General features: G+C 43.4%; 1 protein-coding gene across 11 annotated transcripts in view; it reads left to right on the top strand.

Moving 5' to 3' along the window:
- Nucleotides 1-18608, top strand: part of PSD3 (pleckstrin and Sec7 domain containing 3) — a 176066-nt gene that overhangs the window by 145885 nt on the left and 11573 nt on the right. For all 11 annotated transcript variants that reach the window (XM_053371465.1, XM_053371463.1, XM_053371469.1 and 8 more), the window contains 3 exons: nucleotides 5965-6008; nucleotides 12931-13124; nucleotides 14292-14362. In XM_053371465.1, coding sequence (XP_053227440.1) covers nucleotides 5965-6008; nucleotides 12931-13124; nucleotides 14292-14362 — 309 coding nt within the window. The remainder of the gene's footprint in view (nucleotides 1-5964; nucleotides 6009-12930; nucleotides 13125-14291; nucleotides 14363-18608) is intronic.

Below are 18608 nucleotides of genomic sequence, written 5' to 3'. Positions count from 1 at the left end.
AAGGTTTAAAGAATCTTCCCTCCGTGCCCTATCCCTATCAGCTAAACTAAATGCCTTTTGGCTTATAGGTTGGACCCCCAGTTTGTAATTATAATTGTGTTTTCGAGAACCTTCTGTGTTTTCTAGAACATTCTGTAACTCTGGTTTCAGGCATGCGAGAACTTTTAGAGGGATTAGACTCATACTTGAAATCAGGTCTGGGACTGGACTCTGCTTTCATCTGGAAGGAAGATTGCCTGGGAGGGTGGACACCAGGTCTAAAATCCTTGAAAGAAAGGAGAGGCATGCTGAGTGCGATAAGTATTGTCAAAGAAATAGCAAACATTTAGCATTTTTGTCAAATCAGGCAGCACTTGTTGCTAAGAACCCAGCATTCATATATGACTGTACATACATAGTGAATAGCCTCCTGAGTGACGTTACGTATCCAAAACTCCAATAGATATCTTATAGAGGTGTTTACTTAAATATAAAATGCATGTCTAGGTGATACAGTCTACATGTTTCAGAGATTTCTGCCATACTTTTTATGCTTCCATTCCTCCAGGTTGGGGAACATTTGTCCCCTTGCTAAATTTCATCTCGCATCTAGGCAATTTCAGAAAAACTTAATGTATGCCCCTGGGGTGGAACTACTATGAAACTAATGAAGCTTAAGTTTCAAGGCTCCTAATCCTGGAGGGCCCCCAAAAGAAACTCTAATACATACTCAGTGCTTTAAAAAGTGCATCTTGCATGTCTTAGAACATTTCCCTAATTTTCACACACACACACACACACACACACACACACACACACACTCAAAAACTCAAAAACTATAAAGCCTACCAAATTTTTATTCACTCCAGTAACTTTGACATGTGATATAATCCAGTACAGCAATTTTAATCAAAATCTGAACTGTAGTAGTTTATTTTTTAAAAAAATAAATAAATGGTGGTGATCTGTCATGGAACAACCTCATTGAAGAAGAAAACTGTGGTTACACAGAGCTCGTTGCTGGTTGTGAAGAGGCCCCCACGACAGTTCAGGGCCCCCAAATGTAGATCTTCCACTGTATGCCCTCCCTCCTTAAGAAGAGCAGGTTTAAAGAACAGCTGGTAGGCATCATTCTTGTGGGCACATATTCCAGGAGTGGCACCCAATGCCACCCCCAACCCCCCACTGATTTTTTTTTTTGAGGGAAGGGCAATTGACCAACACTACTTTTGTGTGTGTGACAGTACGCATAATTGCCTCTTAATTTTCTGCCTATTTCATATGGGTACCCATGGCACGTTTATGGAGATATGAGTACCAGCACTTTTTTTATTATTAAGCTAAATAAACCCCAACTCCTGCTAGTGGCTGGTTGGGCACTGCTACTGAGAGGCACTCCAAGATGGCAACATCCTAGTGTTATCTTTGTAGGCTTTTGTATTTATTTATGGTATTTTAATAGAATTAAGAATATTTAACAATGAAGAGCACAATTAAAGATAGTGTTGATTCTGTTGTGGGTCATTGGCTTTGAATAGGAAAAAAAAGTTTCCTCACATCTACTCTAGAAAATGAGGGAAAGGTCTGGCAGGAAGGGATTGCCAACTTTCTTTCCTGGCTAGGTTCCTAGACCTATGACAGCTGCTTGACATACAGAATTTTTGGCAATGGAAGCTTTTCCTGGCAAAGGGATAAAGGCAAAGAAAACTTCATCCACTGAACCTTGTCAGGAAGCTGTTAAAGGCAAGGAAGCATGGCCAACTTTAAAAATAAAAATGATCCTACTGGTAAGAAATAGTTGAACTTTCTCTGTAGGTTAGACTCATCCAGGTTAAAAAAAATAAATCCACATGGACTGCAGTGGTGAAAGAATGATTTGTTAAAGACAACCTTAATAGTGCTATAGTGTACTTGTATGTTTATTTGATTTTATGTTTGATAAACTATACAATAATATATAGCATAATGAATGGTTCCTGTTTCATATGGTATTTTTCTTCTTTGGGTACTGGGAGCCCAAAACCTTAACACTGACATGTTTTTAGGTAGCCTTAGCTGGTTGTTTTCTATTGTGTGTCAAGGGATGGCAGTCTGTTTTTGTGATGTGGAAGTGGAACATTATTAGTTTAACTAGGGACTAGTATATTATCTGTGGCATCCTGGCAGGCCTCTGGGACTTCCCATAGTGTGGCTACTTCCCCCCAAACCAGTGTTGTGAAGGTATGATTGATGCCCGGCAGCTGGGAATCATTCTCATCAAGGACATCCCGCCCTCCGCAATAAAATATTGCTTGCTCATGCCAACTCATACTCGGAGACTGGGCTAACAATTGATCTGGGCTGAATTGCCATTAAGAATAAGACAGAAACTAATACATTCGGCACTGGAAGATTACCAAGTGAGAGAAAGAGCAGCCACTGGAAATGGGGAAAGCAATAATGGATTTCTAGCAGTCATTTAGGCTTGGTTTTGTTTCTTCCAAATGGTTTCATATACCCCGCTTGTTAATCTCAATAAATTACAGTGGTACCTCAGGTTACAAACACTTCGGGTTACAGACTCCGCTAACCCGGAAGTAGTACCTCGGGTTAAGAACTTTACCTCAGGATGAGAACAGAAATCACGTAGCAGCGGCGGCGTGACACCCCATTAGCTAAAGTGGTACCTCAGGTTAAGAATGGACCTCCAGAATGAATTAAGTTTGTAACCCGAGGTACAACTGAGGTGAAGTGATCGTCTTTGGAATGCCCCTCTCTGTATGGACACAGATTTCTTATTGGGATTTCTATTATGATTCTTCCTATACACTATGAAGTGTTCTAAGTTTGGGATGGGCAATTGCTGTGGTCCTCCAAAAAGGTCAGGCTAGCAGAGTCTTTGGGCACTTCCAGGGTGTCTGTCTTTTGTGCAGATCTGCCTCGCATTTGGGTAAATGTCTGTAGGTACCCTTTGCACAATAAATTAAGGTTACCAGACCCCCCCCCCAATGAATCCGGGGACACTTTTCAACTTCCTACTAAACAGATGGATTTTGTCAGGGGACTGGTTTGTAAATCTGGGGACTGTCCCTGGGAAACGGGGACGTCTAGTAACCTTAAAATAAATGCACCTTAATCACCCACCACAGAGCAAGTGAGTATATTGTGATAAATAGCAACAACTGAACAGCACACTTGTGCAATGAAATCTACTTCCAGAAAAGAAAAGTGGATTTTCTGAGGCATAAAAAGAGATGGAAAAACATGGCAGAAAGTACCACAACCACTTGATGGCAACATTGTGGACTCAGCTATACAGCTACAAATAAAACGTTTTAAGTGTGTTGTAAAGTTCCTCATGAGAAGAGAAGACTCCCTGGAAAAGACCCTGATGTTGGGAAAGATTGAGGGCACAAGGAGAAGGGGACTACAGAGGACAAGATGGTTGGACGGTGTTCGCGAAGCTACCAACATGAGTTTGACCAAACTGCGGGAGGCAGTGGAAGACAGGAGTGCCTGGCGTGCTCTGGTCCACGGGGTCACGAAGAGTTGGACATGACTAAATGACTAAACAACAACAACAGAAGTTCAGTATACAAATGTGACACTAGATAGTGGCAGTGAGCTATAGGAATTTCAATTTCAATGTATTTTTTTATAAAGCATTTTCACAGCTTTTTTTATATTTGTGTAGATTCCACCTGTGTAACCACTGCATTATTTTTGTGAAAATAAATCAGCAGTATTGTTCAAAGCGCGCCTCTTCTGGTAGCAACCTTAGAAGTGATAGTTGTGCCTTTGAGCATCCACTGGGAGAATGATGCTCATCTTGTTCTGGACAGGAATGAATCCCCCTAAGACCTAAACCAGCAAAGCTGGGGGTGGGGCGGCTCCTAGAATCAAGCTTTGTTACCTCAGCCCCAAGAGCCTCTGTGGTGAAGAAGATATTCCATCTGCTGAAGCTGGCATGCCAGTTCTGGCCAGAGATTGCCTGGGCATGGTAATCTATAGTAACATTTAAAATTGACTATGGTTTAAAGCATTATATTTGGGACTACCCTTAAATGCTATGTGAAACTGTAGTTAGCTCAGAACACAGCTGCTATGACCAGACTGGATGTTGGGAACAAATTTAGACTAGTGCTTAAAGAACTGGACTGGCTTCTGGTGCATTTCTGAGCACAATCCAACATGTTTGCACTTAAGGTATATGGTGTATGGTACCATATATATGGTATATGGGGATTGGGACCTTTCAGCAGTGGTGGTGCCTTGTTTATGGAATTCTGTCTCCGGAGACACTTACCTTTTCAGCATCAGTCGGTGTGATCTGTTTGTTTTCCTAAAGATTGTTTAAAGTTTTCAATTATTTTAATCTGTTGCTTTTGATTGTTGGTCTTGATTGTGCTTGTTTGATTTTTGTATAGATTCTTATTGATCCTTTTCGCTGCAGGACAGTGCGTAGATGGCATTAAATAATACTAATAAAGTGTGTGTGCATGCATGTGTTTGTTTAAAACCTGTCTGCATATCTCTTACTGAAACTAACATTCAAGACCTTTAACGGTCACACTATAGGTTTCTCTTGCTGGAGATAAGTGATTGTTGATACTAAAGGCATCGTAATTTAATATTATTATTTTTTAGTATACTATTTGATATAGGCACCACAGAGTAGGGATTGACCCTCACCATATTGGATTGGCATGGTGTTTAATAATATAACGGAATTCTGTCAAGTAAAACTGCCCGTCTGTCTTCACAGGGCACTATATCACCTGCACTTTAAACAGCAATAGACAGCAGTATGTGAAATGATGATGATGATGATGATGATGATGACCGTCAATTGAGAGATGTCTGAAATGTATTGATGGAACTCTCAGTTTCAATTTTCATTTGTGTGTGTGTGTTTGTGTGTTATTTGGTAGAAGATCACAATCTGGTATGAGGATAAATAATGTGGGATATTTTTTGTTTGCACAACATTAGCTACTTTACAACTGCATGAACTATAGACAAGCCACAGACAAAGGGCTCTTCTTCAACAAAAACAGCAGAAGAGGCTGTTGTTGAACATCTTGCCTTAAGTGGACACCAGCTGCTCTTTCTTAATTGGCTTGTTTCTTGACTTACCAAGGCCTCTGTCGCTGTTCGGCTAGGGAGAGGCATAGGGTTAAAGAGACCCTTTACCTGTGTCTGGAGAAGTCAAATGTGTTGCTTAAAAAAAAAGAAAAATGGATTGAGCTCGGGCTGTGTGTTGTGGCTCCAAATGGAAAGCCCCAGGAAAGCCTAGAAGCAAAATGTGCACTGCTGGTTTCCTAACTCTGTAAACAATCCAGCATTAATCTTGGTCTCTGGCATCACTTGGTCTGTGGCACCACTGTTCAGGACATTGCTTTTGATTTCTCTTAATTGTAGGACAGAACCCCAAAATTCCATACACATATATACCAATAGTTATTCATTCTTCCTTGATCTGAAGGGCCAGCAAATTTTGATTGCTTGGTATTTCTGCTGTCCATCATTGACCCTGCTCTTCCTCCAAAAGGGGAGAGCAGGTTTTCTCAGTGATCTAATACTCAGCTTTGGGGCCCAGCATAAACTCCCTCATCCTACCCAGTTCTAGACTGGGCAAGGGGTTGGTGGAGACTTTGACCTTCACTCTATGGCTTTGAGGGCCTTGGAAGTCAGTGTGACATCTCAGTGTGACTTTGGAGAGCCTCCAAAGTCAGTGCAAGGTCACAGAGACCATCTGCTGTTCTCTCGACTTGGGTAAAAAGCGAGTGCTCTCAGCAGAATTAAAAAATGGCAAGCCCATTTGTGCCACCCTGCTCTTGAATAATATTTTCATTTGTGCTTGATTTTGCCGTATATGGGTGCTTTCATGATCAAAAGCAGCTTGCTTGTGACATTTAGTTCTTTTTTTCTAAATAAAAAAAATCAGCAATCTTCTGTGTGCGGTCAAGACGAACCCAGTAATTTCTTCTTCCTTTCCTTTTACAGGCTCTCTACAATTCAATCAAAAACGAGAAGCTTGAGTGGGCAGTGTAAGTATATTGTGCAGAATTAATGAGTTTTAAAAATGACGCCTGTTATGGCATTCCGCTTGATATGCAGGCAGCATATGGAACAGATTCTAGATCTTGCAGAAATCCACCCCAGCAATCCAGGAGAGCAACCCACCAAGTCCTCTTGCATTCATTTGCTGTATAGTCATTATTCATTCAGGAGAGCTAGTACAGTATGCCAATTAAGAGACCGAGCTGCAGTGGACTTGAAAGGTCATGGGTTCAAATCCAGCCCAAGCCAAGAACTCATTAGATGGCCCTTAGCCAAGCCAAGCACCTCTCAGCTTCAGTCTTTCCTTCTATTTGCAAAGTAAGGATAATAATGCTGACAACACCTTACAAGGATTACTGAAGTATGTTTTGTGAAGCACTTCAGATACTGTAAAACAGACATTTGATAGGCAGGATTATCTAGTCCAAACCCCTACAATGCAGAAATATGCACCTGTCCCATACGGGGATCGAACCTGCAACCCTGGCATTATCAGTACCGCACTCTAACCAACTGAGCTATCTTCTCTCTCTCTCTCTCTCTCTCTCTCTCTCTCTCTCTCTCACACACACACACACACACACACACACACACACACACACACACACTTTATTTATTTATGGTCACCTTTCAATCTTATTTCCAGGACTGTTCCCAGAATAAAGCAAAGTGCAAATACAAAAAGCCAGTAAACTAAAAGTCACAGAATCATAAAAGCCACCACTGAGAAGGCCCCCCCCCGCCCAGTAGCCACCTGCCTCACTCAGCAAAGTCACTTGCAAGAGGCCCTTCTCCAAAGATCTTAATGTACAGCTAGATGCATATGGAGACATATGGTTCTTCAAGTTCTCCCTCTCCTAAATCATGATGGGCTTTATAGGTTGAAACTTTGGGGAATGGCATGGCTCAGTGGTAAGAGCATGGATACAAAACGCCCCAGGTTCCATCTCTGGCATCTCCATGTAGGACTGGGAAAGATGTCTGAAAGCCTGGAGACTCACTGCTGGTCGATGTTGTCAGCACTGAGTGAGATGGACCAGTGGTCTGACTTTTTATAAGGCAGTTTCTGATGTTCTTAGACTGCCACTTTCAATTGAATCTGGAAATGGTTCATAACGCCCAGTCCCAGTTGGTAATCTAAGTAGCCTCACGCTACACTAAGTGATGTCTTCAAACTGTCTTCAAAGGAAGCCTCATGTAGCTCATTACAATAACCTTGCCTGTAATATATATGTAATTTTCGTCTCTCAAAACAAATGCCTTGTACATACACTCAGGGCAGCTTGATGGTTATTGCCGGCTTGACTCCTTCCCTCCCCTTTGCCTAGTCACTTGTGTTCAAGCACTGAAGACGCTTTTTAATTATTGTTGCTTTTTGTTGTCGTAGTAACTTAACAGATTTATAGACTGCTTCATAACATAGAGCCCATTGAAGTGGTGCATGAGATAAACAACAACAAAAAAATTCAAACACACAACTTCTAAAAGCAAGAAAACAATTTACTGAGAGATACAACTGTGCCACAAACGCCTGGGTCATTTCAGAAAGCCTTCTTAAAGAAAAATGTCTTTAATAGGCATCTAAACATCATGACAGTAGGTGTCTCCTAATTTCGGCTTGTGATTGATTGCAGAGAACTGGAGCTATGACACCAAGAACCTGGTTTCTAGTACAAGATGAGCACACCTCCGGGGCATTGAGTGCTCTCAAGGGGGCCCAGCAGCGAACATATAGGAGAAAGCAGTCCGCTAGATACCCTAGTCCCAAGTTGTTTAATGTGTATCCAGAAATCGCAGTGTGCCTTTGTTCCTTCCCTTGAGATTATGCAATTGCACATGTTACTGGTTGAGGGGGAGATCATTCTGCTGCACTGAGTTTTTTTGTTCCAATGGGAAACGTGTCCTTGATGGATAATGCTTCTCATGGCACAGTTTCAGAGTTTCTACTCTGGCTTACAAATGTGCTGTTTTGATGGTGTTTTATGGGATTTTTTTGAAATAGTGGAGATTGCACATCAGGAAAATGTGCTGATTTGTGCATTGGGACCTTAACTCCCTGGTCCACAGAACACTGGATGAGCTGCCCTCAAAGCTGTAACAAGAGCGCAGGTTGTCAAACCCTTATTATATCATGAAATCCACATGCCTGCTGTTACTCCGGCTAGCAGAACGAGTTGTTAGCGATGAAAGGCCACTTGTAAGGGTGGAGGACATTTTTATTTGGCTCGGAAACTTCATCTTAGCGAGAGAAATAAAATCCTCAGTTAATCTGTGGCAGCATGAATAAAACACGTGCTTAGTTTTCGGCCTTTTATCTTCCAGGACATTGTGTCAGAACTTGCTGAGTAGAAAACACATCTCGGGTCAGATTTCTTCCTGTTGGCTTGTTGTCTCGTGTTTGTCTCTTGATTAACTATGGATAGCTTGACAACGAACTGATATCAAAGATAATTAATTGCGGAAGGCCTAATGTACCCCACTTCGGCTGCTTTCAGGAAGCTAACAATTGGAATTCAAAGCCAAGCATGAGGAGTCCAGTGTCTGCCAAGACACTTTTAATCATTCCTCTCTGTCATCCCTGCTTGCTTGACTTCCTTATGACGCTGGTGCTTTCTGTAGTGAGAGAGAATCGTGGCTGTTGTGTGAAGGCTGTGGCAGAACAGAGGATGTCAGTTTAAATGCAGCCGTCCCCATTTTGATGTTGGTAGGAAGGCTGCTTTTATGGAGCCAGCTATTGCTGCTCTAAGAGCTTTCAAGTTACACCAACTGCAGTGGAACATCTGCAGGCTCTATTCCTGCACTGATGGTGGTTTGCGGGATGAAAGATGCCATAATTACCCCTTCAGTATTACTGAGTCCTTTGCACTCCCTTGACAGTAGCAGTCACTATCAAATTGCTCCTGATGATAATGGAAGTTAATTATTATTATGTATTATTATTTATACAGTCCCATTAGTGTACAGTTACAAAGAGGAAAAAATAGGCAAGACCCTCACTTCAAGGAGCATCCAATTTAAAGCAAAAGGGGGGGCAGGCAGGGTGGGAATGAGAGGGATGAGAGGCAGGGATGACTTTTGGGATAGGGGAATGTGGGCAAGTGCAGTTACATTGGTACCTAAAAGCAGACCGTTGGAGTAGCTGTGGTCCTTCAGGATTTTCATTTAAATCAGCCGCTGCTTTTGACATGTGGTTTCATCACTGTTGAAATCAGCTGCCAGCCTCCACTGTCTGAACTCTGCCTTCTATCCTGTCCTTCATTTAACCTTCATCCATGTACTTACGAGTGGCCACAAGAACTTACCTCCCTTCTCCTCTTTCTTCTTCTCTACTGACAGAGAAAGCCGTTTCCCTCTCAGTGGCACTTCCAAGAGTACCCAGTTTTCTAGGGCCAACTTGCTTGTGATAGCATCATGGAGTAGAAACCAGTCAATTTAGGACACATGTGTCATCGTGGAGACTCTACCCTGAGTAACCAGGGAAGGTGGAGAAGTGAGAAGGCAAATGACCAGGATAGGGGGGGGCAGGGTGTAGCAGAGGATGACAGAGGCTGGGTAGAACTCTGTGTTCTTTTAACTATACCATTTTAGAACAGTGCAGTTTAGATTGCAGTTCCTTTGCCAAGAGCTCCTTGTTGGACAAATCCCTCCGTAATGGAGAGGAAGCCTCTCCTCATCTACCTTAGTGAAACTCATACCTCTCAGGCTTGGATATGGGCTTTGCAGGTTCATAATGTTCATCACAAAGAAGAGGTGAGTGCATTTGGACCTTAATTCCAAACTCCAAATTCTTTTCCAGTTCTGGAGCCAAAGAATTATGGGCCAGAGAAGAATCTCTGCCAGAAAACAATTATTTGGGGCTGGAGCACTGGAACACAAGATTTAGAAGGCCTTTGGGAAATGTAGTTTTCTCAGTGGCTACTGACATCTACAGAATCAGACTTATAGGACTAGAACTTGTTTTGAGAGTGCCCTGCAGCTCAGTGGTTGGGCAGATCCTTTGCATGAAGAATGCTTCCAGCATCTTTTTCTAAAATGGTCTTGGCACTAGATTAACAGGAAAGACCTCTTTGAAGAGCCACTACCAGTCAGGATAGACAGTGCTGAAGCAGATGGCCAAGTGACCAAAGTTAAATGAGGTAGCTTTTTACTTTCATAGAATCATGGAATCTCAGAGAGTTGGAAGGGACCCTGAGGATCATCTATCCAACCCCCTGCAATGCAGGAATAAGTAGCTGTCCCTTTTGGGGATTGAACCTGTGACCTTGGAGTTATCAGCAGCACGCTCTAACCAACGGAGCTATCCAACCTGTTTGATCAGCAAGCATATTCTGTACAGTCTACACCACCCGAATTCCTGACATTATACAGGTACTCCACACTTGACAAGGACACTTGTGGAATTACTTGGTTCTGTTTGGAGTAATTTATAAACATCTTAACATTTAGAGGGTAGAATTGCTTTTCTTGATTAGGGCCAAGGGGCTTGGGGAAATGAGCATTAGCTGATAAAACTCGAAATAAGTGACGGCTGCTGTGTTTTTCTTCTACGGTTACGAAGCAAAGGAGATATTGCAGAGGACTGATTTATCGTCCATCTATGTCAGACTCCTTAAGATGACAGAATTTCCACCAGGAAAGATGTATTCAAAGGGTTCATTTTATAGTTTAGATAGCAGTTCTGTTAATTGAGACCTGGGCTGTGACTGATTTCAGCACAGAGAGAAAGACAGAATACATGTATGGCTTTTCTACAGCCATGACAACAAACCTATCCCAGATCCAGGCTCTCCTGCCAAGAAGGCGTCCAGGTTGTAGACCTGAGAAAGGCCTTTCTTTCTCTCTGACCTTAGTGAGTTGCTGTCAACTGGAGCAAACTACATTGGGCTAGACAGACTCTGTATGGTGCAGCATTCATTCAAATGACCGTGGCCTCTCTCCACTGGTGCTCCAAAGTGAGCCCTGTGCCCTGTGGGAAACACTGTGCTGTGCTGCTATGAGTGCAGCAGATGGCTCTTACATTTTAGATCAAATAACAGCCCTCGCTCCCCTTAGTTGATGTGACTCCAGTAGTATTGGAACAGAATGAACTAGTGCATTGCTGATGAAACAGAGGGGGAGAACTTGTTGACAGTCAGTTGGACAAGAGGCGTTCTCTGTCTAACCGCTCTTGTTCTGTGCTTTAAACCAGAATCTTGAAGTTGTTTGCTGCAGTCATTATTTGCAGGATTAAACCAAGTCAATACGTCCTTGGTCAAAACTGTATGATACACAGAGAGCTGCTGCCCCTGTTTAGCATTCCGACATTTTGCCATTTAAAAAAATGTTATACATTTTTTTAAAAACCTGGAATCCTACATGCCTTTACAACTATATTCTACCTTCCATTCCTTCATAATCTTTACACTCAAGCGAGAGACATCTTCTTAACAACACCAAATCTGGCTATTTTTTTACAACAGTGGCATATAGCAGTGATGATGAAGATGATTATGATAGCTATACCACCTTTATCTTCTAAGGATCTCAAGGTGGTGTATATGGTCGTGTCCCGTCCCCCCCCGTCAGGGAACTGCCATCGGAATGAGAGGAGGAGGAGAGGCTCCACGATGATGCTGGAGAGGGGCCAAGTAGGGAGAGAGGCAGGTCTCCTGTTGGGGAAGAAATTCAGCGCGACACCAGGGATGGAGGAGGGCCAATGGGGGAAGCGGAGAGCAGGCTCAGAGACTCTTCACTGGACACCAGCGGGGAGAGCACAGGTCCTCCGCTACCCACGCCCACCCTGCGCAGAAGGCTTCCGCGCAGGGAGGCTAGGAGGAGACTGGGCGTCAAACAACTTTTATGTTGGAAAAGGTTGAAGAAACGCCCACTGTCGGATTCTGCCAGCGACTGAGCAGCCACGAAGTGAGGGGCTGTCCAGCCAGGAAAGGTTTAACCAGGCCACCTACCCAGGAGTGGCAGCAACTTACGCACGAGCAACCCCATAACCATTAGACCCCCCATGTCATCCTCACTACAACCCTGTGAAGTAGGTTAGCCTAAGAGATGGTGACTGGCCCAGGGTCATGCAGTGAGTTCCATGGCTGAGTGGGAATTCGAACCCTGCTCTCCCAGGTCCTAGTCGAACACTCTTAACCATTACGTCACACTGGCTCTAGTTACATGTCTTACATAGTTAATGCTCTCTTGGGGTAGAAATGTTGATATCAACGAATTAAAACATGCAGCCCCAGGGAAATGGTGCAGAGGTTTTGGTTCTGATTCATATCTCTAAATATAAATATATGAGCCATCCCGCTGAAACTAATAAGATTTCTTGCAGGTTTAAAATTAGGTGTATGTTAGAAGTACTGCAGTTCGTTTTAGACCACAGCGCCTAACATGAAGGAAGTGTCTTTCCACTTACTTGGTAGGCTGAGGTGATAAAAAAAGTGTTCCTCTCCTTAATCTGATTTTAAAAAGATAAAGATTGCATTGGGCTCGCCAACTGAATTTAGGTATGTGTATGTATGTATGTATGTATGTATGGACGCGGGTGGCACTGTGGGTTAAACCACAGAGCCTAGGACTTGCCGATCAGAAGGTTGGCGGTTCGAATCCCCGCGACGGGGTGAGCTCCCATTGCTCGGTCCCTGCTCCTGCCAACCTAGCAGTTCAAAAGCACATCAAAGTGCAAGTAGATAAATAGGCAGGAAGGTAAACGGCGTTTCCATGCACTGCTCTGGTTCGCCAGAAGCGGCTTAGTCATGCTGGCCACATGACCTGGAAGCTGTACACCGGCTCCCTCGGCCAATAAAGCGAGATGAGCGCCGCAACCCCAGAGTCGGCCACAACTGCACCTAACAGTCAGGGGTCCCTTTACCTTTACTATGTATGTATGTATGTGTTGTTGTTTTTTCAAATTTGCTTTAGAGACGATGAAGAAAAGAAAAAATCCCCCTCGGATGGTACCGACGAGAAGGATAATGGAACTCAGTCGAAGTCTGGCAACCGCATAGGCAACTCTGGTAACCCTTTCCTGGACATTCCTCACGACCCCAATGCAGCTGTATACAAAACTGGGTTCCTGGCACGTAAAATCCACGCTGATATGGACGGGAAGAAGAGTGAGTGCATTTCAATGAGAACTGTTTTCTCTACACGCTGCAATAGAGAGGGAGGAGGGGATGAAATGACCGGAAAGCTACATGGGTGCAGCTTCCCAGTCCAACTCACTTGCCCTCACTGCTGCATGGGAATGGAAGTAAAGGGTGCCGGCAGATGAGTCCAGGGTTTCAGAGCAGCCTTTGTACCTTGCAAGCTGGAAGGAGAACCGAAGGGACATTCACACTGTACAAATCTATGTGAAACCAAGGAGGGAGCCCCAAGATCTCAGAGCATTCTGTAAGCGAGGCCTTGCACAAGGAGGAGGTGAGAGGGTTAGTGTAGGGCTCCAGCCCCTTCCTCTCTGACTGAATATTTTTGCTCTTTCACCAGAGCTCTCCATTTCTCACCTGGCTATTTCTCTTGCACCCGACAAGCTGTAAGATATAAACCCCTTCCCCTCTCCCTTCTTCTCCAGGACGTTCTTGAAGGGGAGGCCAATCACTTTCTATACCGATGATGGCTTCCCCTGCTTAGGCCTGGCTCCTTACTTTGACCCTAGTCCCTCACATATTCCAGCCCAGGCTACATCAAGCATGAGAGACATGACGAATGGCTTTCTCTGCACCCATTTTCATACCCTCCACCAAACTGAAGGGCTTTCTGTCACTGTCTCAGAGGAAGTGACTTCAGTGAAAATAGGGCTGGTATATCAATAAGTAGCTGGTAGAATCACGAGCAATCACCACAATGTTTCTTCCAAGAGGGCCTTCTCGGTAGTGGCACCTGCCCTGTGGAACGCCCTCCCATCAGATGTCAAGGAAATAAGCAACTATCCTACTTTTAAAAGACATCTGAAGGCAGCCCTGTTTAGGGAAGTTTTTAATGTTTAATGCTGTACTGTGTTATTCAATTGGGAGCCACCCAGAGTGGCTGGGGAAACCCATCCAGATGGGCAGGGTATAAATATATTATTTATTTATTTATTTATTATTATTATTATTATTATTATTATTATTATTATTATTATTATTATCATCATCATCAACAAGACATATGCACTGTTGCTTATTTCTGTTCCTGCCCCCATATTAAACAAGGGGTAGGTCCTGAACAGAGCACAGTCTTGATTTATATTACCAATGGTTACTTATGCATATATATTTTTTGTCCATGTTCTACTTTGATAGCTCCACGAGGGAAGAGGGGATGGAAAGCCTTTTATGCTGTCCTTAAAGGAACTGTGCTTTATTTGCAAAAGGTAAGAGGTTCCTTGCCAAATACACTCCCTTGAACTCCTTGTTGGATGAAGAATAAAGGAGAGGTCTTTCACCCTGTCTTCTTGCTTCGTTGGCGTGTGTGTGTGTGTGCTGTGCCCACAAGCCAAGTGAATGATAGTATGGTCTGCAATTACTTCACCTCTCTGAGGCGCTTTAGATGCTCCCTGTATCTGAGCTGCATTTGGCTGTTTCAAGGAAGGGGGCAGAAGCCGGAGTACTTCATCTCCACATACTTTAGGGCAGGAGCGGGAAACCTGTGGCCCTCCAGATGTTGCTGGACTACAATCCCATCACTCCTGTCCACTGGCCATTCTAGCTGGGTCTGATGGGAGTTGGAGTCTAACAATAATTGGGAGGGCCCCAATATCAGCTACTCTAAAATGAGTCTGCATTTTAAATTGCATTTTAACCTGTATTTTAAATTGGTCCCCCCCCCCACTCTCTTTTCCCCCTAATATGTTTTTACTGTGATTTTATTGGTGTTAGCCGCCCTGAGCCTGGCTCTGGCCAGGGAGGGCAGGGTATAAATAAAATAATTTATTATTATTATTATTATTATTATTATTATTATTATTATTATTATCCCTGCATTAAGGTCTTATGTGAAGTCAGGGGTGAAGATGAAGGAGCACATATTGTCTCCCCAACTCCCCCAGAGATACTTAAACTTTCACAAGTTTGGGAAATTCTTCTCCTTTCCCCAGCACTGCATGTGAAACCTGGAAGCACAGGGTACTCAAAAGAGTAATGCATGTTAAGTCACAAACGTTTCCTCCTTGCTTGTTTCCTTGAAATACCCAGAACACCAAAGTTTTGCCATGAAATAGACACTATGTAATTAGCAAGTGCCAAATGTTTTCACATCTGAAGGAAATTTATGGAGACTGAGGCAGAGATAGAAGGTTACAGGAAACATTTTCTCCCATTATAGATGATAATCCTATCCCTGTTTACAATTAAAAACGAACAGATGGTACTCAGGTTTCTTTGTTTCTTTTTTTTATCCCAACTTTCACAGCAACCGCATTTCATTCTAAGACAGAGAGATGAGCTCCTTTTCTTTTTGATATGTGTGTGTTAGCTAATCCCAAATTCAGCCATTACAAAAGCAATTTTTCAAAAACTGATTTGAAAAATGGAGGATTTTAGCCGACAAGGCAATTGCAGGATTAATTTTTGAAGGAGAGGTCTTTAAGGACATGAATGAAAAGGCACGTGTGGCTTTGAAAAATTACCGAGTGTGTCGGAGTTTGCTACACTTTTGTCATGGCCACTCGACTGCTCTTTGATCTCTTTGGGTTTTTTTTTAAAAAAAAGATAATGTTGTGCAGATGGGCAAATTGCTTACATTTTTCTTTTAAATGGTGGTCCGTCTTCAAGGGAGGGTGCCCAGCCGTGGAAAATGAGCCAATAACTGGAACATTTTTGAAGGATTATTGCTTCCTACACAGGAACCTGCCATACTGAGTGAGACAATTGGTTTGTCTAACTCAGTATTGTCAACATTGATTGGCAGAAGCTGCACAGGCAGGCGACATTCTCAGGCCTACCTGGAGATGCTGGAGATTGAATTTGAGATCTTCTGCATGTAAGGCAGGTGTTCTACCAGCGAGCTAGGACCCTTCCCAGATATTAATGCACAATCGAATGAAGTTCCAAGTAGCTTTATTGTACAAGGTCAATGGAGCCAGGACAAATCTGAGGAGCTGAAGGACCCCTTAACGATCCTCCTCCACCCACAGCAGTTTTTTGTCTTTATGTTTTTGTACTATCGGTCACTCGATGTTTTAAATCCCTTGTCGCTTCTGTTATCTCTTTTTTTTTTCTTTTTTCCCTTTAAGTATTTGCCCAGGACGATATCTACCTTTACCTCCCCACCCCCATTTTATGTTGTTATTTCTATGTATATTTTGCTATGGCCACACGGCTAATGCAATAAAATCTATTGATTGATTGATTGATTGATATTAATGGAGGAACCCAAGGGTAGCTCAGTTGGTTAGAACGTGGTGCTGATAACGCCAAGGTTGCAGGTACGAACCCCGTAAGGGACAGCTGCATGTTCCCTCATTGCAGGAGGTTGGACTAGATGTTCCTCAGGGTATCTTCCAACTCTGTGATTCTGTGATAGGTTCTTTAGGTAAGTTTTGATAATACAAGGCCCAACTAGTGAACTTCTAGACTGGGAAGGAGCTTGAATTCAGGTTTCCCTGTCGGATACACTATCCACTACAAGGGTACCGTGTTGACACGTTAACTTCATGGCACTGGGATCACTTTAGTGTGGTTTCTTCTCACTTCTGTGAGAGTAACATGAGAAGCTCTGAGCTGCTGCCACTCCTGGTAACTGGAACAACATGGTTGTGGAAGGGGAGCTGCAATATGGGACCTTTCCATTAGGAAAGCTTCTGACATAGCTTTTGCTGCAGTGGCTTTCACAACATGAAGGTAATGTGAGAGGAGCCCTAAGAGGAAAACAATTTGCAGTCTTAACAGGAATGAAAGCAGCTTCAACTGTGGACTTTTTTTCTAGCAAACGTCTCTAGCTTCAACTCCTTTTTCAACGTGATAGCTTCAGAAAGGCATCGCTTTTCCACCATCTTGCTTTATGACCTTGACTCAGCCAGTTCACCTCTGGATGCCTCTGCTTTCCCGCTCAGTATTTTTTTAAAAAGAAATGCCTTGATTCATCTCTGCTTCTGTAGCCTGAAGATTGTATCGGCCACAAGCTTAGTCACTGAATGCCAGAGATTCCCTTTTCTGAAACGGAAAAGAAAAGAAACATGGTAAAAGTGGAGAAAAGGAATCTACACAACCCGCAGAACAAACATGCAAAGTCATAGCCTTCAAATGCCATGTTTAATGCCACAGGCCTTGTTTTGAAATATAATTTCTCAGTGGGGGATAATGGAAAATCGAAGAAGTAAGCTGTGAAGAGGAACGAGACACAGAAATTGTGTGACACGGCATCCAGGGTTCTTTACAATGAAGCTGAAGGTAGAAGATACGTAAGGGGCAAGCTTGAACAATTCTGGGAACTGCAAGATTTTTGGTCAGAGCTAAGATTGTCAGACAACGACTTACAAAGCACTGGTACAAATACCATAAAATCAAGTTCAGGAAATGCTTTCAGGACTATGGCTAAGCATCTGGAATAGCTTAGTGAGGCAGGGAATGAGTCTATTGTTTTTTGGCAACTTGCTTATTGGAACTAGCAACATCCAGATTTTTCTCCTGAAAGCATTAAGTGGCATAGATTGGGGCAGGCTGAAACTGCCTGCAGTTCCTAAACAACTTAGCAACAAGTGCCCCATGGGTTCAGGAGTGGAGCAAATATATCAATATACATAAGAATGCATAAAGTTCCATCACTTGTGTGGTTAACAGATGACGCAGACTATGGTTGCGCAGATAGGAACAGGCTTGGTTCTTAATGGCTGGGGCCTGTTCATGACAAAGAGTGCAGAAGAGTTCTGTTATTATTACCTTTATATTTTGCCTTTCTCCCAAATGAGCGCAGGTGGGTATGCAAAACGAGTCCATGGGATTGCAGTCCAAGGCTCTAATCCTATGTACACTTATTTGGAATAGGCCCTGTAATAGACAGTGGGATTTATGTCTAAGTAAAGGGACGCGGGTGGCGCTGTGGGTTAAACCACAGAGCCTAGGGCTTGCCAATCAGAAGGTCGGAGGTTTGAATCCCCGTGACGGGGTGAGCTCCCGTTGTTCGGTCCCTGCTCCTGCCAACCTAGCAGTTTGAAAGCATGTCAAAGTGCAAGTAGATAAATAGGTACCGCTCTGGCGGGAAGGTAAACGGCATTTCCGTGTGCTGCTCTGGTTCGCCAGAAGCGGCTTAGTCATGCTGGCCACATGACCCAGAAGCTGTCTGCGGACAAACGCCAGCTCCCTCGGCCTATAGAGCGAGATGAGCATGCAACCCCAGAGTCTGTCACGACTGGACCTAATGGTCAGGGGTCCCTTTACCTTTACCTAAACACCTCTTATAAAACTTTAGGGAAACACCAGATCCATGGGAACAAGGGACCAGTGAAGTCCCTAAGATTGATTGCTCAAGGTCCCAGACCCAAAGGAGCCACTGCCTAAGCAGAAAGATTTTAGTCATTGCCAGACATACCCCCATCTCTTTTCTTGATCTTTTCTGCTGATGTCAAAAACTTTCCTCCTCCAACCTTCATTGTGAAACGCGAATTGGAATCATTTACTACT

This window comes from Podarcis raffonei, chromosome 17, assembly GCF_027172205.1.
Source record: "Podarcis raffonei isolate rPodRaf1 chromosome 17, rPodRaf1.pri, whole genome shotgun sequence".
NCBI classification, from domain to species: Eukaryota; Metazoa; Chordata; class Lepidosauria; order Squamata; family Lacertidae; genus Podarcis; species Podarcis raffonei.
Note: the sequence above shows the minus strand (reverse complement) of the source record. Positions and strands in the feature narration are given on the sequence as shown.